Here is a 23,333-nt window from a genome sequence, read left to right on the forward strand (position 1 = left end):
AAGTAGTTTACTCTAGGAACTCCAATATGGTTCAATATTTAAAACTTCAGTACAATTAATCAGATTAATAAGCCTATATGAAAAACCATGTAGTTATCTCCACACTCCAAATGCATATTATCAAAATTCACCATTTTGATAGAATATTACAAAAGTGGGCATGAAGGATACTTTATCAACATGGTCAATGATGGGTATCTCAGATAAAAATCCATTATCATGCCTAGATCAGAGAGCACTCAAGGGAGCTAAAGTCACAGGAAGCATTTCTGTTGCCACCGTCAGTTTACTCTGCACTAAAGAACCTGAACAAATGACAAGCAGAACTTCCTGTATGTCTGTGAGAAGCTTCAAAAGCACAACTATCGTCCTCAATTTAGTGTGACCAAAATAAAATATCAAGTGGGTTTACTTTTTTTCTCAGGGAAAAAAAAGGATCCTATAGTAGGAACACCTTGACAAAACAAGGAGCTTCAGAGAGGACTGCCTTAATGAGTCACAACACTAACAGTGTGTCAGAGGTGCATGAAGACACCCGACCGCAGGAAAAGATGCTGAAGTCCAAGAACAAACTCAATGCACGCAGACCTTCAGTGTAACATAAGGAGGTGTTCTCAAATCAGTGGAGGAGGACAGTGCAATAAGAGCTGGAATAAATAGGAATAGGAAAGCTCTACTGAGCAGTCCAGAGCACGGAAAAGTTCAATTCACTTGATAGCAGTAACAATGAAGACCTGCGTGACAAACTAAAAAGTACAGACACAAACACAAGTAACAAAACAAGAAAAAATATATGCAACTCATATAGAAAGAGCTAAACGTTTTCAAAATTCATATAAAAATTCCAAGAACCCAGAAGAAAACAACAGGCATCTTTTTCTGTGTCCCAGAAAAGCAAATAGAAACAACATTATGAGGGCATAAGCTACAGTTTGTTTCTTGTATCCTCTTGCCTGGCATATAGTAGAGACTCAATTAATGTTTATTGGATGAATGTCCTAACAGATGCCTTTTATACTCAGCCAGAAACACAAATTAATCATTGATAGCAACCTGGACAAAGAGGTAATCCGACTTATATTCCTAAAATTAGTTGACAGAGGAAGCTAAGTTATTTCTAGATGTTTCAACTGGAGGCAGGGCAAGAGAGGGTAACTTGCACAGCGTGAATGAATAACTTTAATAAACTCACACGTATGTCCTGTTGATGAAAGGAAATCCAGTATAGGAAATAACAAATTTAGCACTGTAATCTTCAAAATCAAAGGACAATAATACGCATAATTAGGAATAAGATAAAGGCTTATGCATTACAGACTTAAGGATAAATTAAATACACAGTGAAAAGCAAGTTGAATTTACCTTCCACCATGTTACCATCCTTCTGAAAAATTCTCTCTTCACACCACTGACAGTGGATCAGGTACTGGATCTTCTTGGCTGCCGCATCTGCGGAGGTTGGCCCCCTCAAAACTCTCACGACCACCAACACAAAGTGCTCAAGCGCCACTGCAAACAGGACTTCGACGCCTTTGTTGCATCGGGCTGCCGCTCTATAAAAAAGTTTTAAAGTTATATTGGGGCTTATCATTTTCCTTTGTTTGGCTTATTCTGACAATACCAACCTGGACAGTAAATTATGGAACTCAAAGTTACAGGAGCTCAAGGAAGACTCAGTTCTTTGTACTGGTGCTTTTAAATGATCATTACTATAACTTTTACGCAAACTGAGACACAGGGAAGAAAGGATGCTTAGCAGGATCTTCGGCCCCTGGATCTTTGCTGTTTAACACACTCTCTCAACAGGAACACAATTTCTGGTTTTCAGTGCTGTCATCACCACCTTCTTCCTTCTTTGTTTTTCTATGTAAATTGTGTTCCAAACAATTCATACTTACTGAGTACTGGCTATATATAAGATATTATACTAGTGAAATCAGATAGTCAAAATCCTTTCCCCAGGCATTGTACAGACTTTGTGGCATGAGTTTTAGCAGACACAGCACTTCTGTACTTAGCTTCTCCTGTGGTGATACACTGAATTTAGTTTCTATATGTTAATTTGAATGTGCTGTTATGGACATCGTAGCCGGCGCCGTGGCTCAATAGGCTAATCCTCCACCTTGCGGCGCCGGCACACCGGGTTCTAGTCCCGGTTGGGGCGCCGGATTCTGTCCCGGTTGCCCCTCTTCCAGGCCAGCTCTCTGCTATGGCCAGGGAGTGCAGTGGAGGATGGCCCAGGTGCTTGGGCCCTGCACCCCATGGGAGACCAGGAAAAGCACCTGGCTCCTGGCTCCTGCCAGGATCAGCGCGGTGCGCCGGCTGCAGCGGCGGCCATTGGAGGGTGAACCAGCGGCAAAGGAAGACCTTTCTCTCTGTCTCTCTCTCTCACTGTCCACTCTGCCTGTCAAAAAAAAAAAAAAAAAAAAAAAAAAAAAAAAATGTTATGGACATCGTAAGTATGTGCAGCAGGTTCTTGGCACATACAAACTGAACATCAGAGTTTTCAGTTAATTAGGAATAATCCTGAGGTCTATTTACTGGAACTGGAACTTTAAGCAAAATGCTGGAAACGAGTGTTAGGGCTAGTGAGTGAGCTAGCTGATGACCATGCACCAGCTGCACTCTCGATGTCCATTTATATTTTAATATGTAATTCTTTTAGTATAATGTCCTATATGAAATACATGCTCAAAAAGTCTTCCTTTTTTCAACTTTTAAAAAATCCTGATAAGAAACAGAACTTCTTGTTTTGAACGAGCATACCACAGAGTCAAATTTATAAGCCATCAATTTGTTCAAATTATATAAGGAAGATGAACTACATATTAAACAAATGACTGGTTCTAATTATAAAAACAATTTTTGCTCTTCTTTTTCATATTACTATCCTTTATCCTATGTTGTTGAAATAAACTGATTTTAAATTAACTTTCATTTTTTTCTTTTTACTCCCTCAATGATTTTAATATCTGGAGAGCAAACAGCATTTCAGGCATAAGCTTTTAAAAAACATTCTAACTGAACGCACACTGAAAACGAATCAGGATTATAGAAATGAAAACTAAGATGTATGTTTCATGCGTGTTTTGAAAACTGAGAAAAGCACTTCCTTTCCTGTCGTGTGCCCACACACAGGTGCACAACTGGCAGTGTGGTACCTGGCCACTGCAGCCACAACTACTCTGGCAGCCAGCTCCTTGTAGTACTCTGTCCGGACGATGTTACAGCCATAGTGCCGTCGCGCAACGTGCTGTGCCTTGGCATACAAAGAACTGATGTCAGTAGAGGTCACTGACACTATGCCAAGGTTTCTTACATTTCTGAATGCGGAATCCAGATAGTTCACAGATGTTCCAAAAGGGTCTAGGTGTCTAAAATTAGAAACAATAGAGACATATTTAAACTCATATCAATAATCAAAACCATACCATTGTAATTATTTCTAATGATAAAATTCCATGAATTCAACAGTACTTTGCAAATCTATTGTAAGTGAGTAATTATGATTTTAACACTGAATTGTAAGGGCCGGCGCTGTGGCGCAGCGGGTTAATGCTCTGGCCTCAAGTGCAGGCATCCCATATGGGCACTGGTTCGAGACCCAGCTGCTCCACTTCCTGTCCAGCTCTCTGCAATGGCCTGGGAAAGCAGTAGAAGATGGCCCAAGTCCTTGGACCCCTGCACCATGTGGGAGACCCGGAGGAAGCTCCTGGCTCCTGGCTTTGGATTGGTGCAGCTCCGGCTGTTGCAACCAATTGGGGAGTGAACCATTGGATGGAAGACTGCTCCCTCTCTCTCTCTGCCTCTCCTCTCTCTGTGTAACTCTGACTTTCAAGTAAAATAAATAAATCTTTAAAAAAAAAACAAAAACATTGAATTGTCAACTTTGTTTTTATTTGAAAGGCAGAGAGAACGCGGGAGAAACAGAAACCTGCCATTCCGCTGGTTCACCTCTTGAATGCCTGCCCATAGTCAGGGCTGAACAAGGGGTCAGGAACTCCCACTTGGGTGGCAGGGACCCAGCTGCATGAGCCATCCCTTGTTGCCTCTCAGAGGTGCATTAGCAGAAAGCTGGACTTGCAAGTGGAGTGGGAACTGAACCAGGCACTGTGATATGACATAAGGGTATCCCAAGCAGTGTCTTAAATGCTGTGCTAAACACCTGCCCCTGTAATTCTGTTTGTAAAGTAACAAAATGATCACATGGCACACCAGACATGTAAACATAAATCAGGCTTAGAGGCAAAGTATCATGCCCAAGCATTTTATTCCAAATGCTACAAATTTTTCTCACTACATACCTTAGCCAGAATAAAAAAACTATATTAGTTTAATGAACAACAAACTATCTTAATTTTTAATTACCCCCACCCCAGAATTCCAGTTCAGTTTAGAAACTGACTTAGGAAATCTTTTTCACTTACATGAAATCAAAAGACCTCAAATGCATCAGTACGTTGGCATCCATCTTGGTGACCGTAATGTTACCGAGGTTTTCCTCTCCTTCAGGAAGACCCTCTCTCTCTTCCTCTTCCTCACTGTGCCCCTTCACTCTCAATTTGTTTAGATGGCAGTTCTCCTGAATCAGTGTCGCAGAGTTTTCATTCAAGTCGTTAATTGTGACTTTGATTGCGTTTCCAAGATGTTTTGCCCATTGCAATCCCATTATCCCTTAGGAGAAAGGGAGAGAAAGGCGAGTTTTTAAACTGTAACAATCTTTAAAAATCCAGTATAATAGTAACAAAAGTTTATAAATTGTAAAATTTATAAATTGTAAAACTGCTTCAAAATTTAACATTTTCATAACTCTCTTAAAAATTTATTTGAAAGGCAGAGAAACATACAGGGAGAGCAACAGAAAGATGCAGAGACAGAGAGAGAGATCTTCCATCTGCTTACTCAACACATTTATGTAACAGCTGAGGCTGGCCCAGGCTGCAGCCAGAAGCTGGTCATTCAGTAGAGGTTTCCCATGTGGTAACATTAGAAAAATGAGAGTATCTACTACGTTCACAGCACTTACATACCGTGTATTGTCCTAATTACTTCACATGTATTAATTTGCTTAAAACTGCACAATAAGGTAAGCACTTGGGTCCCTTCTCCCCCTTGACACCCGAGCAGAGTGAGGCACAATTTGCTGTGGTCCCCAACTGCCACGTGAGGAAGCCGGGCTTGGACACGGCAGCTCAGCTCCCCAGGCCCTGCTGGTCGCAGCCGTGCCCGAGGAGACGCCTCGGGGAGCTCACTCCTGCTCGATTCCCGGCTACAAGCTTCTCAGCACGCACTCTACAAATTCATGCAGACAGACTTGAGCTGGTGCAAGCAGCTTCTTAGAGATTCTCAATTGTTTCCATTATCTTTTCTCTACTGGTAGCTCCACTCGGAAGTGTTCTCAACCTTTAAAATTTCCTTCACTCCACTGCTTCAAGGCTAGGTCACTACAAACTATCAGAGCACAAAAATGACAGATACCAGGTGCTTTGTGACTGCAGTAAACTAGTATTCTTAAAAAAAAAAATTCCTATCTCAATGTAACGAAACTCTCAATTGATAAAAAAGTGACAGAAACATGCTATATGAGCCATGGCAACACAACCAGCAAAAATCTAAGTGGTGGGAAGGCACAGGTCAAAAGATTGGTACATCAACATGACACACAGACACACACACACACGAACTGATTAAAGAGAGATTTACAAAAACAAAAAACAAAACCAAACCCACGTAAAATTTCTAAGTAAAGATACTGTATACGTCTTATACATAAAACAGGGTTCCAAAAGAGCTTCCAGCTTACCAGTGGCTCCAAAGGCATCTAGACAGTCCAGTGGTTTTCGTTCCTCAGCCAAAGCAGCTAATGTGCAGAATACTAGCTGCCTACAAAATAGTAATAATCTGAAATAACTTTATTATATCATTGTAGATTTTATTTCAGAACAATAAGAACTGAGGTTCCTAGTTACTATATATATTTTTGAAAGAAAAATCTAATAATATTCTCAATGTAACAGTATAATTACTGAAAATTTATGAAATTAAACTATGAATCTAATTGGTTCTAGTAGTTAAGTATTTACTTATTTATAAACAAAGTATGTCTGCAAAAGTACCAGCCTGTTGAGTAATTATAAAAAGTTAGGCCTATTTTATTCCGATAAAGAAAATGGCTTGGTAGGAAAAAAAAAAAAGGAAACAATCATTCTGAAAAAAATGTTCAAGTAGATAATTTCATTCTGCATCTAGTTTTAAACTTCAATATATTTGGACATAAAGGTGAAAAGAAAGTATATTTATGGTGATATGAATGCAATGCTCCCATAACCCTATCTTCAATTTATCTTACCGATTTAGTTTCATTTTGGGATTAAAGTAGGAATCTGTTTTCTGAGGTATAGAATAGTTAGGAAAAACTTGTACATCCGTGTCTGCCTCTTTCAAAATTTCATTAGATGGTTTAGTAGAAGAAGCTAAGATGGGAGGAAAAAAAAGATTTACAGGGATATACAAAATAATTCTAAACTTCTAAGATAATAAACATTTTGTAAAATATATTACTTTGTGTTAATGCAAACAGTTGGGCAGATGTAAAAAGACAAAACCAAACCAAAAAGTTGATTTACTCAGTGATGTCTCTGGAAAACAGCACCACCCAGTTAAGTATTGAAAGAAAGCAAGCTTATTAACTTAAAGTCTTACTGCCGACCACATCAATGCATCTGTATGATGCTTAACAACATCACCTCAAGATAACACAAAATCCTGAAACACCCTCAAGATTCATCAAATTCTGTTTGTCTGTAGGGGCGGGCTGCCAGGGTGGTGCTGTCAGCAAATGAGCACCTCCATGAGGCTGCACTCTGTTAGCCAGCTTGGCTGAGAGACGCTAGCTAGTGTTTCCCAAACATGCTGGACTTCAGAACACAATCTCATAACTATGATTTTTAAATCGCAAATTACATTTAAATGGCTATAAAGTAATGCAAAAATGATTTTACATATACATTCGATTAGAATCATTCACCTATAAACTCAAATGAAATATTGATGTGTATATAAATGCACATGGTTTTAAATATTCAATAAATGATATATATAATGTGTAGGGAAGAAGAACTGAGATTCTTTATGTTTCAATTTCTTGATAACATTGTTATCAGAATGTTAACTAAATGACAATCATATTTCTCTTTCTACAATGCCAAATAATAGTAAATTTTCCTAGAATGGTGTTATATATTCTTTTATTGCCTGCAAAAGGCATGTCACATATCTGACATATCAGATCAAACAAGGATCTGTGGGAAAATTAAACTTTACAGAAAATTATTTCAGTAACTGTATTTGAAGTTTTATTTTTTATTTATTTGAAAGGCAGAGTTACAGAGAGAGGGAAAGAAAGGGAGAGGGTTTCAAAGACCAATCTTCCATCTGTTGGTTCACTTCTCAAATGGCTGCAATGGCTGGAGCTGTGCCAGACCAAAGGCAATAGCCTGGAGCTCCATCTGGGTCTCCCTCGTGGGTGCAGGGACCCAAGCACTTGGGCCATTTTCTACTGCTTTCCCAGGTGCATTAGCAGGGAGCTGGATCAGAAGTGGAACAGCCGGGTCTCAAACCGGTGCCCATATGGGATGCTGGCTTGACCCACTAAGCCAAAATGCCAGCCTCAATGACCGTTCTTTTTGTATTTCTTTATTTTTTTAAATGCTTTATTTATTTATTTACTTTATTTTAAAGGCAGAGTCACAGAGTGGGAGAGACAGAGAGAGAGAGAGAGAGATCTTCTATCTGCTGGTTCACTCCCCAGATGGTTGGAACAGTCAGCGCTGGGCCAGGCCAAAGCCAGGAGCCAGGAACTCCATTCAGGTCTCTCACATGGATGGCAGGGGCCCAAACCTGCTGCTTTCTATATGGGCGCTGGTTTGAGACCTGGCTGCTCCTCTTCCAATCCAGCTCTCTGCTATGGCCTGGGAAAGCAGTAGAAGATGGCCCAAGTCCTTGGGCCCCTGCACCCACATGGGAGACCTGAAAGTAGCTCCTGGCTCCTGGCTCCTATCAGCACAGTTCCGGCAGTTGTGGCCAATTGGGGAGTGAACCATCACATGGAAGACCTCTCTCTCTCTCTCTGTCTCTCCTCTCTCTGTGTAGCTCTGACTTTCAAATAAATAAATAAATCTTTAAAAAAAAGAATAACTGAAGCACTGTTTAAGGATCTATTATTAACACATTAATGAGATTATTCAGCTTACCAGCAATATATCTGGACTTCGTCTCTCCTTTATTCACATGGCGCCTAACATGTCCTAGCATATCAGTTCTCCGGGTGATTGTTGCTGAACAAATGATACAATGATAATGGGCGCCCATCTTACTGGATATCTATCAAACAGAGTAGTTAATTTAAGTAAGTTACTATAACAAGGAGATAGAGGTTTAAGGTTGCAGATTTCAGTATGTTAGTGTGTCTAGGATTTAATGTCATACAAAATAATAATTTTGTCATATGACTTTGAAAGAATCTTAACATCCTTATCTATATGTATATATGTCTTTTAATTTTTCCAACAGGCCACAAGTTTAATTTCCTAATTTTTTCTCAATCATTCTAATTAGCAAATAATTCTATGCACTTTCTGTAAGCTGTACTGATAAATGCCAAATGTTCATAGTGGTGCCTGGTAAACTTTCTTTTTTTTTTTTTTGACAGGCAGAGTGGACAGTGAGAGAGAGAGACAGAGAGAAAGGTCTTCCTTTGCCGTTGGTTCACCCTCCAATGGCCGCCGCGGCCGGCGCGCTGCGGCCGGCGCACCGCGCTGACCCGATGGCAGGAGCCAGGAGCCAGGTGCTTTTCCTGGTCTCCCATGGGGTGCAGGGCCCAAGCACCTGGGCCATCCTCCACTGCACTCCCTGGCCACAGCAGAGGGCTGGCCTGGAAGAGGGCAACCGGGACAGAATCCGGCGCCCCGACCGGGACTAGAACCCGGTGTGCCGGCGCCGCTAGGCGGAGGATTAGCCTAGTGAGCCGCGGCGCCGGCCAGTGCCTGGTAAACTTTCAACACTTGGATCTCCAAGAAAATGCCCAGATTTTTCATATTTGCATATTTCTCTGCCATAAATATTCTAGCATGGCCAAATTCAAACTACGAATGTGACATCACTATGAATCCGGGAAGGGCTGTGCACTGTCACACTGTTTTAGAGCCTTGCCATAATGTAGATACAATAGATGAAAAGGCACATAGATGACAGGTAAAGACAGCAAAACAACCAGGTGTCAGGAGTTTTAAGTATTTAAAATATTAAGTTAGTATGTATTCACATCAGTGTTACTAAAAAAACAATATAGTTTGTGCAGTGTGTCCTCAGGCCAAATCACTGTAACAGTAAAAACACATATTTTTAAGAGCTAGTAAGATTTCAGCGTTTCTTGATTCTGTCAAAATGAAAAGACAAGAGAAAGATGAATGTGACACTGAGACATACTAAGATATTTAATAAATCATAGAAAGTGAACTTCTTATTCCATGATCAAAATTTACTTTAAAAGAAAAAAAATTACCCTCTATTTAAATTCTCCATTCAAAAATTAGTAAATGGGTTAATGTTAATGTTGAACACAAAAGCAATTTATCTGAAACTAAAAAACCATATAATGAGAGGTCCAATGCAGCAATCCCTTTTTTCCCATATATTCCATATTTTTCCTATTATGATAATCTGAAAGGACTCACAGAATTTTAAAGTAAACCACATTGCCGAATATGCACATTTTACCTTTAAAGCAAGTGAAAACTACAGTTTCTTTAAAGAGGAATAAATTCAAAATTAACAAGTCTAATATCTAGTCACCTGTTCTCCAACAATGTTTGGTTTCACAGGCAGACAAGGTAAGTGACAGATGCACATCCTGTGACCTAAGAAAAAGAATATTACTGTTCATTAAATGTTCAATTATCACAACAAAGTTTTTTCAAATATTTATTATATTTATTTGAAAGATTTAGAGAGACAGGTCTTCCATCCACTGGTTCACTCTCTAAATGGCTGAAATGGCCAGAATTGAACTGATCTGAAGCCAGGAGCTTCTTGTGGGTCTCCCATGTGGATGCAGGGGCCTAAGCACTTGGTTCATCTTCTGCTTTTCCAAGCCAAAGCAGAGAGCTAGATGGGAAGTGGAGCAGCCAGGACTTGAACTGGCGCCCATATGGGAGGCCAGTGCTGCAGGCTGGGGCTTTAACACACTGTGCCATTGCTCCGGTCCCCAAATTTTATCTGACTTTATAGTAATTGTGACTGTTCTTTTTATAGTATCAAAATCACTTCAATGAGTTTGCTTTAGCCTATACACTATGTTTATCAAAAACAGGGAATCAGGCTCGAACTCTGACTCCGCCCTCTGTCTTGTCTTGGGCTAGTCATTCGGCTTCCTCGGGATCAGTGCGATGACGCAGCACCTGGCATCCCGATCGCCTTGCCTCACGCTGCACCTGCCCATTTCGCAGCTCCCTCTCCATCTGTGGTATGGCACTGTCTTGGTTCTCTGCCCACTCTCGCTCCTGTTCTTTACAGATTCTCCTTCTCTCCTCCCTAAAATGTAGATGCCCCTCAGGGTTGGCTGGTTACTTGACTTCTTCTCATTGCCTTAGTGACTTTAATTCCTTTCCGGATTCCAGTCATCTCTCCTTTCATGTTCTGTCCTTCCACTCTATGAGTCCTCGTTAGGTTCATCCGCCCAGATTCCGTCATTTTTGTCACAACTGTAATTGGTGTATCGTTTCTTCTTTACATTACCATATATTCTATCATGTTTCTGAACATTCTTACTTTTTTAGGCCATCAGCAGAAAATGAGATGTAATTTTCTCTTTTCTAATATTCCTACCAATTATTTCATTTTCTGGTTTTACTATACTTACTGTACTTTCAAAAATACATGTAAGAGGCCATCATTGTGGCTTAGTGGATAAAGTCACTGCCTGCAGTGCCAGCATCCCAGGTGGGCACCAGTATGAGTCCAGGCTGCTCTACTTCCAAAACAGCTCCCTGCTGATGCACCTGGGAAAGCAGAGGAAGATGGCCCACGTACTTGGGCCCTTGCCATCCACATGGAAGACCCAGAAAAGCTCCTGGCTCTTGGCTTCGGCCTGGCCCATCTCTGATTCACTCTTGGGGAATGAACCACAGGATGGAAAATCTGTTTTTCCCTCTTTCTCTCCCTCTCTCCATAACTCTGCCTTTCAAATAAATAAATCTTAAAAAAAAATGTAAAATAGTAGTTGTTCTACTGCAAAAGTGTAACTTATGAAAAATGTTTTCAGTATGCAACATGGATTCCCAGGACACAACAGAGCACCCAGTATCGATCAGATGCTTAACAAGTTTGCTGAACTAAACTCTTGTGTCACATACATCTTTGCCTACAGAGTGGCATTGTTTTTTATTACAACCACTAAAAGTGAGGGTATTAAATTTATTTTATATTTAAGGGTATTTCAGATTAGGAGTTATTTAAAAATTTTTGTTTATGTTCACAATGAAATGCTAGAAGTGGTGCTATGTCACGGACCAGCCAACACCTGTGAAGCAGTCACGGGCGCTGAAGGAGTCGTAAGACACACAAAGCAGAGAGAGGCAAAGCAGGGGTCAGGGATGCTGCACATGGCACGGGAGAGCCCAAATGCCTCCTGCTCTCCGTTTTTATTCACTACAATGGTTTAATCATTAACATCATCTAAATACAGATACAATAGCATGGAAACTCAACAAATAGTTTGAAACTCCCTAAATCTATCAGAACAAAGCAAGGCTTCAACCAAACTATTTATCTTCCTCATCCCATGAGCTCAGAGCTGCTAGGTCTTATTCATTAACTATTCATAACAAACACTAACAATAATAGGAAAACTCAGCAAACACCACAAAGCTCTTTAATGTGATCAGTAGAACCAGGAACAGAATGAAACAAAGAATAAGGTAACCCTAATCAATTTTTTATAAAGATTTTATTTATTTGAGAGGTAGAGTTACAGACAGTGAGAGGGAGAGACAGAGAGAGAGAGAGAGGTCTTCCATCTGCTGGTTCACTCCCCAGATGGCTGCAATGGCCAGAGCTGCGCCAATCCGAAGCCAGGAGCTTCTTCTGGGTTTCGCATGTGGGTGCAGGAGCCCAAGCACTTGGGCCATCTTCTACTGCCTTCCCAGGCCATAGCAGGGAGCTGGATTGGAAGTGGAGCAGCCAGGACTAGAACCAGCATCCATATGGGATGCTGGCGCCACAGGAGAAGGATTAACCTTCACCAAGGCACTGGCCCCACCCTAATCAATTTATTTTGTCAAGCATCTGAGGTGGGGAGCACCTTGTCCCTGGATGAACAGGTCACGGATTCCACTTACATCATTTATTGGGGAACAAGGAAAATCAGGTGCCATTGCACCAAATTTATCCCCCCCATCCTTCCGTGTCCTACTGGGAAAGGTGAAGCCCAGGGCAGCCTGGCACCATCTGGATGCTTCAAACCTATTCCTGCTTTAGCATCTATACTTCGGCCGGTGCCGCGGCTCACTAGGCTAATCCTCTGCCTTGCGGCGCCGGCACACCGGGTTCTAGTCCCGGTCGGGGCGCCGGATTCTGCCCCGGTTGCCCCTCTTCCACGTCAGCTCTCTGCTGTGGCCAGGGAGTGCAGTGGAGGATGGCCCAAGTGCTAGGACACTGCACCCCATGGGAGACCAGGAGAAGCACCTGGCTCCTGCCATCGGATCAGTGCGGTGCCCCGGCCACGGCGGCCATTGGAGGGTGAACCAACGGCAAAGGAAGACCTTTCTCTCTGTCTCTCTCTCACTGTCCACTCTGCCTGTCAAAAAATAAAAAAAAATACATTAAAAAAAAAAAAAGAATCCATACTTCTATACTACGCTATGTAATAGTGACTAGCCCCAACAGTAATAAACACTCAATTTCACAGACATCACTTTTGGAAGCACAAAAATACCCACCTTCAAATTCAACTGAGACTTTCCAGTGTAAATTCTGCAGATGGCGACGAAGCTTATGGCTATTGCAAGCCCTGAATTTTTCCTTAGGGCACAACGGACAAGCCTGTTTGTTTCCTTAAAGAGAAATAAAGAACCGACTAACTACTGGATTCAGCTATACAAGAGTTGTAAAGGGGCTCCTCTGTGCTCACTCCCACTTCTCAGATACAGCTTTTCTTAACTCTAGGGAGAAGCCATCATCCCCAACCCAGGAGACAGTGACAGTACCAAAGCAGCTCTTGAGCAGTGACCTTTACCCCAGAACTCTCCTATCTCTGCTTAACTGAGGCCTCTGCTGCCACTGAGAACAGGGAGGCTGCCTGCCACGGAGAGCAGTACTCTGCTTTGACTAGGGGAAAGGACAGGACAGGAGCTGGGCAGAGCACCGGAAGTGCTGCGGGATTCCTCTGGCACCCTGCACCGACAGACGGGCAACGTGGAGTGCGAAAGACAGAGGGAGGAAGGCGGGATAGACGGGATTCAGCATAGTTGCTGGTCTGCCCGTGGAGGCGTGGTTAGAATCACTGTACTCTCCTAATGATTTATCGATACATTCCTGAAAACATTGTGGCTCATCAACATAGAAGGCTTTACTTAGTTAGAAATGTAATACATCTAAAATAAAAATTCTGATATATGGCATACAAATGAAGTAAGACCCTGAATTCAGGTTTAAAGCAATAAAATATATAGAAATAATAAATAACATTTTCAATCTAACAAATATCTTTCACCTAGAGCAAGATGCAAGTATTCATACAAATATTGTATGTGTACTGCCTACTTCAAAAAGCCATGAGGTGACCTTGGCGGTGGAAACAAAGCGCTTCAGGACAGCAGAGCAGAGGCGGCACCTGGAGGTGTTAACACTTTCATGGAGCTCTCGTGCCATTCCGAACCTGCCTGCCCTGGAATTTCTTTCACAGGACAGAATACTGACCTCTCTGTGTAAGGTATCCTTTTCTAGCTACTCCTAACAAAATGCAGTTCCTAACTTACAGAGTACACAGCACCTAGACATCGAGAAGACTGGCATTTTTCCTTGCAGTTGTAAAGTAACTTGCTCCAGCAGCACCTTTGCATATAGGAGGTTAGCAATTTCCTGAGTAAAAAATTCCAAAGATGTAGAAATACCTGCATCAAGATTATCGGAGTTCAATGAGCTGGCAGATTCAAGATCCCCTTCAGCTCTGAAAGCTAATTTCTCTAGGTCAGCAAGCTGTCTCTGAATGGAGATATGTCTTTCTGAAAGGAAATTTGAATTGTTAGAAATCTGTGTTTATGAATTTGTACTCTAGTCCCGTTTTTACTTGGTCAGGTTACATAGAAATCTATACTTTTGTTTCCTTATGAGGTTCCTAGGACCTGGATGGGGAATACTGTCACAATTAAGTTCATAAAATGACAAGTGTGCTTCAGAAGGCAAAAAGGTTGGGGAAAAACCTCCAATATGTAACTTCACATCTCAAAGTTTACCCAATTAGTCATCGTAATTCTATAAAAGTTTCCACTTTGTAAAAGATCCTGAAGAAATATAAGCTATGCTCGCTGTCTTCAAAGACTTTCAGAGAGAGTAATATGAGATTGATGAGATTATGGGGGAGAGTGACATGGTCATTTCTGACTACAACACAAGGCAGGATGAAACGAGTGCCCCAGGCAGAGGTATTACGACGCAGGCCCGTGGAGGAAGCTGCCGTCACTGGAGAAGTGGCGCTTGTCTGAGACGTGGGGTATGCACAGAATTTCAGGAAGCAGAGATTTGGTAACTGGCCTCAAAAACTGAAGTAACTTCATGAACAAAGGCCTGCGGTATAAGACGTACAGCCACACTCTTACCTGACGCTGGCTAGAATGTTGTATGTTTAGGGGGTGCAATGAGTAGAAAAACGATGCAGTTAAAAACGTGATACAGATCACAGAAGGCATGAATTCTATGCCATTAGTCTGGATTTCATTCTGCAGGCAGCGGCAGGTCTTGGACGGTTTCTGAGGGAGTGAATGATTGCTCTCCGTGCCTTTCAGGAGGTGACAGAGTAGTAACGGAAAGGTACAGGAGGGGAGAATATTAAAGGAAGCAACGCGGATGTGAAACACAGGGTAAAGGGTAAAACTAAAGATGATTGTAAGATTCGGAGTTTATGTGATTGGGAATGATGGTTCCATTACCAAAGGAGAGGAGATCCTTTTGGCAGAAAGGTAGAGGAAAAGAAAATGAAATCTAGTTTTTGGTACGGTAGGTCTGATGTGCCAGTGGGTGGACTGTTCAGGTAACAACGTCCGCAGGCAGCAGCGGGTTTGTTTCTGGGGCTCAGAGGGCTTCTGGATGCACAAATCCTAAATACATGTTAGATAAAACTACAAGAGTGAGCAAGAAAGCCTGAGGAAAAACATTGTTAAAAAGAGAAAAGTCATGGCCCATTCCTCCTTAGTTATGACCTATTTCAAACAACTAATCTAAAATTAATTTTAAAATGTAACTTATGTATTTTCAATTCTTGTGCATTTCACATTTCTCAATCATTATTTGCATTTTCAAGTTTCTCAGATAGTATGCATTCTTTGAATTAAGTACTCATAAATTCAGGAATATCTGAATAAGTCTTTCCAAAGTATGTTTAACATATTTTTGACTGGGGTGAAGGATTCATTCCTGGATGTTGCTGAACCCACTGCTGATTAATATAAACATACAAAATTAGGAAGTGAGGTATTGAAGGATTTAGGCATTTGTTAGGAGATGCTGCGTAAAAAAATCAAAGTAGATTCAGAAAGAACAAATGGTAACATCAAGACGATGCAGGCCGGCGCCACGGCTCACTAGGCTAATCCTCCGCCTTGTGGCGCCGGCACACCGGGTTCTAGTCCCGGTCGGGGCGCCGGATTCTGTCCCGGTTGCCCCTCTTCCAGGCCAGCCCTCTGCTGTGGCCAGGGAGTGCAGTGGAGGATGGCCCAAGTCCTTGGGCCCTGCACCCCATGGGAGACCAGGAGAAGCACCTGGCTCCTGCCATCGGATCAGCGCGCCAGCCGCGGCGGCCATTGGAGGGTGAACCAATGGCAAAAGGAAGACCTTTCTCTCTGTCTCTCTCACTGTCCACTCTGCCTGTCAAAAAAAAAAAAAAAAAAAAAAGTGGGACTTTAAAAAAAAAAAAAAAAAAAAGACGATGCAGAAGCCAAGGGAGAAGAGCCTGTCAGGGTGAAGACTCCAGGCTGAGTGACAGCCAGCGGACAGCCCAGCAGAGCCTCCAGGCTGAGTGACAGAGAGCGGACAGCCCAGAGACTCCAGGCTGAGTAACAGACAGCGGACAGCCCAGAGACTCCAGGCTGAGTGACAGACAGCGGACAGCCCAGCAGAGCCTCCAGGCTGAGTGACAGCCAGCGGACAGCCCAGAGACTCCAGGCTGAGTGACAGACAGCGGACAGCCCAGCAGAGCCTCCAGGCTGAGTGACAGCCAGCGGACAGCCCAGACAGAGACCTGGGCTCATGGTGGCTTGGGCCTGGCCCAGCCCTGGCCATTGCAACTGTTTTGGGGAGAGAATCAGCAGATGAAGGCAGACCTCTCTCTCTCTCTTATTCTCCCCTTCAAATAAATAAATTAATTAAAATAAATCCATAATTTTCACCTTATTTTTAAATGAGCAGAAGTAACAACATTATTGGTTAAACTTCTTGTAAGAGGAGCGTTCAGATGACTTACAATGAGTTATCATTTCTATAAATGGGCATTTTCCCACCTCTTGATAAAAAATTTTAATTGTTAAGTCAGACAGTAATATTCTGGAAATGAACCCATGTGTACAAACCAACCTATCTGATTTGTACTATTAGAACTTGGAACTTGCATAGTTCAAAGATCTGTGAATATGAAACAAGATCTATAGCACTACATAAATAGAAATTTATGGAAATTATTCTAACTACTAAATAGTACAAAATAAGAGAAAGGAGACTTAAAAAATGGAAAACTTGGTGATGTTTCAACATCTGTTGAAAAATTCATGATATGCCCATAAATATCTCTGCAATTACTTTCTAGTTCAAGAGAGTAGATATCAGAAAAATCTGTATTCAAATCACTCAACCCGCTCTTTGTAACACACTAATAGTGCAGAAGTCAACAGGCAAACCTCGTGTTAAATCAGACGAATGCAGGATGCTAGGAGGTTCTTTTACAACTTCTTCTTTTACTTTTTCAACTTTCAGTTCTACTTCAGATAGGCCATCTTCATCTCTCCTAGTTATGACTGACTTCAAAGGACTAACTAGACCATCTAAAAATAATTTTAAAAATGTGATTAACATGTGTTTTAGTTCTTACATGTTGTTACTTTTCCTCAATCATTACATATTCGTACCAGTAACGCATTTCCTGGTTTCTCAAACAGCACACATTCTTCACTTTACGTATTTGTATTTTTCCAAATTCCCTAAAGCTGTGGAGCCACTTTTGGTTGATGTCGAGATGCCATCTGGAGGCGACACGGAGGTGGCAACACCTTCCCACCTCCCACCCATGCGGTGGTGGAAGACCCAGCCGGCCTTCCCGAGGCTGACTCGGTCTCGTCTGCCATCAGCCCCACCCTTAAACCTCCCGAAACCACTGACAGGCTTTCTGAAAACTGCGAAGTAATGCCAAGGAACTTTTTAACCATCCAAGCGACTTACAGACCTCAAACTCAGAACTCGCATCGAAGCAGGCAAGACGACGAATTCCTTTAAGCTATTTTAAATTCTAGTCTAGAAAACGCATAAGGCCGATTGACGGATCGCCACAGCACCTGAAGAACTTCCTTAGGTCTTCCGTGACCCATTCGTGCGCAGCTGCTCCGCGGGTGCCCAGGCCAGCGGCACGCGTGGACTTGCACACCCCTGCGTGGCCTTGCGGGCGCCGCCGGACACACGTGGGCCCCTGGGGTCGCCGTCGCCTTCTCACGCCCCGAGCCCGGAACCCAAGCGGCATTCGCGTGCGCGCAGCCATGCAGAGGGCGGCCGCCTCTTCCCGCATGACCGCTCAGCCCCAAATCCTGAGCGCGCCGCTCCAGAAAATGAAATTCGGGGTCCGGACGTCGGCAGCCGGGCGCCCCCGGACCGGGCACGCCCGCGCGCTGGAGGGGCGCTGTCGGTCTGCGTGCAAACTGCTATTTTTGCTTCATAACAAGACACCCCGACCCCAGCGGGGCGCAGCCGCCCGCCGCCTCAGGCTCCCCTCCACCTGCGGCGCCCCGCGCCCCGCACGGCCGCTCCCGCGGCTGGCCCGGCGTCTCCCCGCGCCGCGCCCGGCGAGAGCACCGCGCGAGGCCGAGGGCCCGGGCCTCCCGCACTTACTGCTTCCAGCCTCCGCCGGGGCCGAGGCTTGGGCCGGGCCCGCGGCCGGGCTCGGGTCCGCGTCTGCAGCCGGCACGCGGGCCGCCTCCGGCGGGGGTCGCGGCTCCTCCTCCGCCATGTTCGCCGTCACCGCCTCCGAGCCAGGCCCGCCCGGGCCCGCGGGGCTCGGGAGCTGACGCGAACGCCACCCGGCCGGCGCCTCGCACGCAGGGCAGGCCCCGGGACAGACGCGCGGGAGCGGCCGGGCGCCGACGGCCGGGCCCCCTGCGCGCCCCTGCTCGCTGCGCCGCCCGTCAGCAGCAACGCGCGGCTCGCGGCGCCCGGCGGCGGCGCGGCCCGAGCCCCGGACTACACTTCCCGGCGGCCCCTGCGGCCTCGGCGGGCTTCCGGGCTCGGGCCTGGGGTGGCCGCGGCCGGCGCGGCGGCGCAGGTGAGGCCGGCGCGGCGCCGGGCGTCTCGGGTGGGCAGGGGCGTCCCCAGGGGAGAGCGAGGGTCGCGGGTGGCGAGCGGCCGGCGGCGGGGCGTCCCCGGAGGGGCGAGAAGTGGGGTCCCGGGAGGGGGGCGAAGAACGGGAGTGGGAGTGGGGGTCGCGGGCGGCGCAGGTGGGCAGCGGCCGGCGGGCGTCCCCGGCAGGGGTGGGGAGTGGGGGTCGCGGGCGGCGCAGGTGGGCAGCGGCCGGCGGGCGTCCCCGGCAGGGGCCTGGCCTGTCCGGAGCCCCGGCCCCACCGCGCACCCCGCGGGCCGCCGGCGCTGCGGACCCGGGAGCCCCGGAGCCCCGACCGGCGACCCCGGGCGTCCGCTGCCGGGCCGGGCTGCGGAAGGGGCGGCTCGCGCCCCGGCTGGGTGAGGGTCGGGTCGGGTCGGGTCGGGTCGGCCCGGGAGTGGCTGGGCAGCCGGCTCTGCGGGTCTGCGTCCCGGGGCCCCAGCGCTCTTCTGGCTGTTGCTTTTGCTTCAGCCTGCGTGGGGACTGCGTCCTGTCCTGCGGATTGTTAGCCAAGGCTCTTGGGTGTCCCCCCGCTGCCCGCTCCCCGGCCCTCTGGGCGCAGCCTGAGCCTCGGCGTTCCCTTCTCCTGACCCCGCTGGGCGTCCAGTGTGGCGGCTGGGGGAAGTTCTTTGCCTGGCCAGCTTGGGACTGGGCCCGGCGCCGTGGACAGCGGCAGGACGGGCGCGGGCAGCCCAGTGAACGCCCAGTTCCCTTTCCTAAGAAAAGCCTGGCTTTTCCACCTGCGTCTTGCCTGCGTGTTTCAGAACCCAGGGAGAGAGGCCCTGCGGCGTTTCAAAGTGGCCCCGGGAGTCAGCCGCCGCCTCCCCTCCCGGGAGTTGTGTCGGGGCTGCGCCTTTAACCTCTCCCGGCTCCTGGACGCAGCTGCTGCTGGTGAAGGCTTGTGCGCCCTTGTTGAGGGCTGCTCGGTTTCCAGGGGTTGCTTACTCCCGTGCCTCGGCTTGGGTTCTGGTCACTGACAGCAGGCCTCCGGTCTTGGCCGTGCGGCCTTCTCGCTGGCTGCTTGAGCGTCCTCTTGCCCTGGCGCTGGATTCCCTGGGATGACCAATCCAGGGAGGAGCAAGGCGGGATAAGCCCCAGTGTCCTGTGGGACTCCTGCCCGTGCCTCCCACCCTGCGGCAGGGTCCTGCGGGGTCACATGGTGCTGATCACTGTGGCGGGCACCCTGGGAGAGTGGGGAGCCACAGAGGAAGTCCTCCTTGTTTATTAAAGATTTGTTTTATTTATTTGAAAGATTTGCACAGAGAGAGACATACAAAGGGAGGTCTTCCATCTGCTGGTTCACTCCCCAAATGGCTGCAATGGCTGGAGCCGAGCCGATTCGATCCGAAGCCAGGAGCCAGGAGCTTCTTCTGGGTCTCCCACTGGGTTGCAGGGGTCCAAGGACGTGGGCCATCCTCTTTCCCAGGTGCATTAACAGGGAGCTGGATTGGAAGTGGAGCAGCTGGGACTCGAACTGGCGCCCATATAGGATGCTGGTGCTGCAGGTCAGGGCTTTAACCCGCTACACCACAGCATCGGCCACCCTTGTTTATTTTGATTTGTGTGCAGTCAGTATAAATTTCATACTAAGCTGATTATAAAACATTTGTCATAAGTATATAGGTGTTTTTTTTTTCCTGGACAGTCTGAATTTTTCAGTGTGTCCTGTGGATAAGAAGTTAGTATTATTTTATGTTCAGAGCAATTACAACAGACCAGCATGGATCAGGTTAAGTTGTAAAAGATGACATTAGAAAGTTATTTGCGGAGCCGCCGCCTGCAGTGCCAGCATTCCATATGGGCCCCGGTTTGTGTCCTAGTTGCTCCACTTCCAATCCAGCGCTCTGCTATGGCCTGGGAGAGCAGTAGAAGATGGCCCAAGTCCTTGGGCCCCTGCGCCCGTGTGGGAGACCTGGAAGAAGCTCCTGGCTTTGGATCGGCTCAGTTCAGGCTGTTGCAGTCATCTGGGGAGTAAGCCAGAGAATGGAAGACCTCTCTCTGCTTCTGCCTCTCTCTAACTCTGCCTTTCAGATAAATAAATATTTAGAAGAAAGTAACTTTTTTTTAAATAGTGCCTTTCCTGGAAGTTCCTATATTTTATTGTGACTTTTCCACCCATAGAATGGAATCCTTGGGCCGAGAGAGGAAAAAGATTACTAGTGTAGTCTGGAAGCTCAAACGTGAATTCAACTGTTACTGTGAACAAGCCGAAATTTCTGGGTGATTTAGGGTCTGCTCTTAGAAATGCGTGTTGAATATTTATTTAATTCTTGTTATTAAGTTTTGTGTTAACTATGTGCATTTTCTTTTTCTTTGCACTCTTCAGTATTCTAAAAGTTTGATGCAGTATAATTGGTCATTCTTTTATGGAACTTTGCCTACTGTGATCATGATTGGAGTTGCTTGGTTTCCAGCGTTTGTTTTGTTCATAGTCTTTATGTATCTACCAGTCAGGTACCCTCCTTTGGGCTCTCCTTTTAGATCCCTTTAGTGTCTTCCTGCCCCAGCAGACCTGATAATGTTCTCAATTTCTGGTCTCTGTGTGCCAGCACAGGATGCTGTGAGGGTACACGAACTTGAGACTGTTTATGACCATATGGTGTGGCTGTGTTTATCTTACTGCTTTTTTTGTTTGTTTTGTCAGCTAACAGTATTGACTTGATCCAGAGTAAGGCTGGAAAAGTTAGACTGCAGATTGGACAGAGGAATTTCAATGGGCAACAGATGGAAGGGACTTAGAATGAAAGAGTCAATATTCTGAGGAAGAAGTCACTCAATGGGCATTAAAATATATATTTATTTTTTAATTTGAGAAAGTGAGAGCTCCTTATCTGCTGCCTGAGCCCCCAGATGCCTGCAGTGGGCTGGGCTGCGGCTGAAGCTGCTGGCAGGGACTCAGCCCAGGTCTCCTCTAGGGTGGCAGGAACCCAGCTACTCCGGCGCCACTGCTGCTTCCTGAGGTCTTCCGGAGCACAGCCGGGCGTCTAAGCCGGGTACTCGGAAGCGGGCGTGCACGTCTGAACCCGCGGCACAGCTGCCAGGCCAGAGCAGTTGTTGGGAGCCCACTACACTTGGACTCAGTGTGTTCTAGCAGAAAGACCACCACATAGACGAGTTATTGTTTAGACCCACCCATTGTTTCGTTTGAGTCCTTATGAAGTCCTCTGGGTAGATTATGTCTGTTTTACATATGGAGAAACTAGGGCTATCAAAATGTGTGCACTTTATCCAGCATCTTAGTAAGTCACAGGGCGTATCAGGAAGAACAAGCTCTTATGAGTAATTGGCCTTGAGGTGTAGGTGGGGCGAAACAGAGCAGTCCTGCAGGCAGTTAGAGTGAGGATCTGATGCGTCCTGAGAAGTCAGGCCTAAGGCATGGTTTTGAGAGCCCTTCCTGAAAAGGTGACAGATAAAGCTGAGGGAGGAGAAGGAATTATTCTGAAAGAGAATGTGAAAAAGAAAATGGGCCACTGAGAGAGTCTGATCATCTTGGGCATGACTGGAAAATGTCTTTATGCCCTGAAAAAGAAATGATTTCTAATGGACTTCTGCTGTGGTAAAAATGCATAATGCATTTCTGATGTTATTCTAGCTTTTCAAGATGTCCAACAAAGAATCTTGTGGAAACAAGGAGCCATCTCAGAGAAAAAGCAATGCTTTATCACCCGTCTCTGATGAAGTAAGAATTTTGATTTATTAACCTAAACTGTTTTACAATTTGTTTTTGTATAATGAGAAAAATACAGCTTACTTTTACAGTGAGATATATAAGTGGTTTTAAAAACATTTTTATTTTGAGAGAGAACATGGGAGTGTCCCTTCTCTGGCTTAGTTCCCAAATGTCTACAAAGTTCCTAGCTGGCTGGGGCTGGACCTGGGAACCAGGAACTCAGTCCAGGCCTCCCAGGGAGGGGCAGGAACCCTCACTGCTGCCTCCCAGTCAGCATTAGCAGGGATTTGGAGTTAGGATAGCCAGGGATCAAACCCAGGTACTCAGATGTGCCAGACCGGCAGTGCCTGCCCCTGAGGGACGTAAATATTTTGTTTTGCCTGTCTGTTCCAGGAGAAGGCATTTATTTGTCCCGTTCTTTACTTGCATTGTTTTATATATTCCTCCCTACACTGAGGTAGGTGCTACTACTCCAATTACAATGATGAAGAAACTAGAGCTTAGAGAATAGTTATTGAGAGGTAAGTAATTTTCTTAGGCATTCCTGATTTCAATTCTAAGCCTCTCGGATTCTCCCATGCATGGCTATAACTGTTGTGCCACTTCTCACCTTTTTTTCCTTTTCCATTTTTTGGGTGTTGGCTAAGATTTCACTTATCAGAACAGAGACTAAGCGTAGGGAAGACATGCTCATCGTGTGCCTTTCTCTATTACTCTCAATACACTGCCTTGATAAGTGTTTTGGTAGGTAAAATTTAGGATACCTCATTTACCAAGCTGAGCTGAGGAAGCAAGACTGCAGTGTGATTGTCGTTACCA

The 23,333-nt window shown here is 45.5% G+C and overlaps 2 protein-coding genes across 8 annotated transcripts in view; one reads left to right on the forward strand and one right to left on the reverse strand.

The window, feature by feature from the left end:
• TRMT1L (tRNA methyltransferase 1L) overlaps window positions 1-19,899 on the reverse strand; it is a 75,313-nt gene extending 55,414 nt beyond the window's left edge. For 3 of the 7 annotated variants that reach the window (XM_089311990.1, XM_051821040.3, XM_070055042.2), the window contains exons 1-11: window positions 18,361-18,625; window positions 17,163-17,306; window positions 14,169-14,279; window positions 12,996-13,109; window positions 9,853-9,917; window positions 8,253-8,382; window positions 6,350-6,473; window positions 5,804-5,883; window positions 4,428-4,674; window positions 3,162-3,374; window positions 1,363-1,553 (exon numbers count right to left, since the gene is read on the reverse strand). In XM_089311990.1, the coding sequence (XP_089168116.1) occupies window positions 1,363-1,553; window positions 3,162-3,374; window positions 4,428-4,674; window positions 5,804-5,883; window positions 6,350-6,473; window positions 8,253-8,382; window positions 9,853-9,917; window positions 12,996-13,109; window positions 14,169-14,279; window positions 17,163-17,306; window positions 18,361-18,478 (1,537 nt within the window). In that variant the 5' untranslated portion in view covers window positions 18,479-18,625. Of the gene's footprint in view, window positions 1-1,362; window positions 1,554-3,161; window positions 3,375-4,427; window positions 4,675-5,803; window positions 5,884-6,349; window positions 6,474-8,252; window positions 8,383-9,852; window positions 9,918-12,995; window positions 13,110-14,168; window positions 14,280-17,162; window positions 17,307-17,704; window positions 17,937-18,360; window positions 18,700-19,789 lie in introns of those variants that run through there. The other 4 variants (XM_051821039.3, XM_070055044.2, XM_051821043.3 and 1 more) reach the window with 4 other exon arrangements.
• The window catches only part of SWT1 (SWT1 RNA endoribonuclease homolog), a 77,882-nt gene continuing 72,046 nt past the window's right edge, over window positions 17,498-23,333 (forward strand). The window contains exons 1-4 of the mRNA XM_089311944.1: window positions 17,498-17,661; window positions 17,857-18,092; window positions 18,195-18,820; window positions 22,437-22,523. Coding sequence (XP_089168070.1) covers window positions 17,498-17,661; window positions 17,857-18,092; window positions 18,195-18,820; window positions 22,437-22,523 — 1,113 coding nt within the window. The remainder of the gene's footprint in view (window positions 17,662-17,856; window positions 18,093-18,194; window positions 18,821-22,436; window positions 22,524-23,333) is intronic.

Source organism: Oryctolagus cuniculus, chromosome 13 (genome assembly GCF_051225735.1).
Source record: "Oryctolagus cuniculus isolate XC-2025 breed Fujian yellow rabbit chromosome 13, ASM5122573v1, whole genome shotgun sequence".
NCBI classification, from domain to species: Eukaryota; Metazoa; Chordata; class Mammalia; order Lagomorpha; family Leporidae; genus Oryctolagus; species Oryctolagus cuniculus.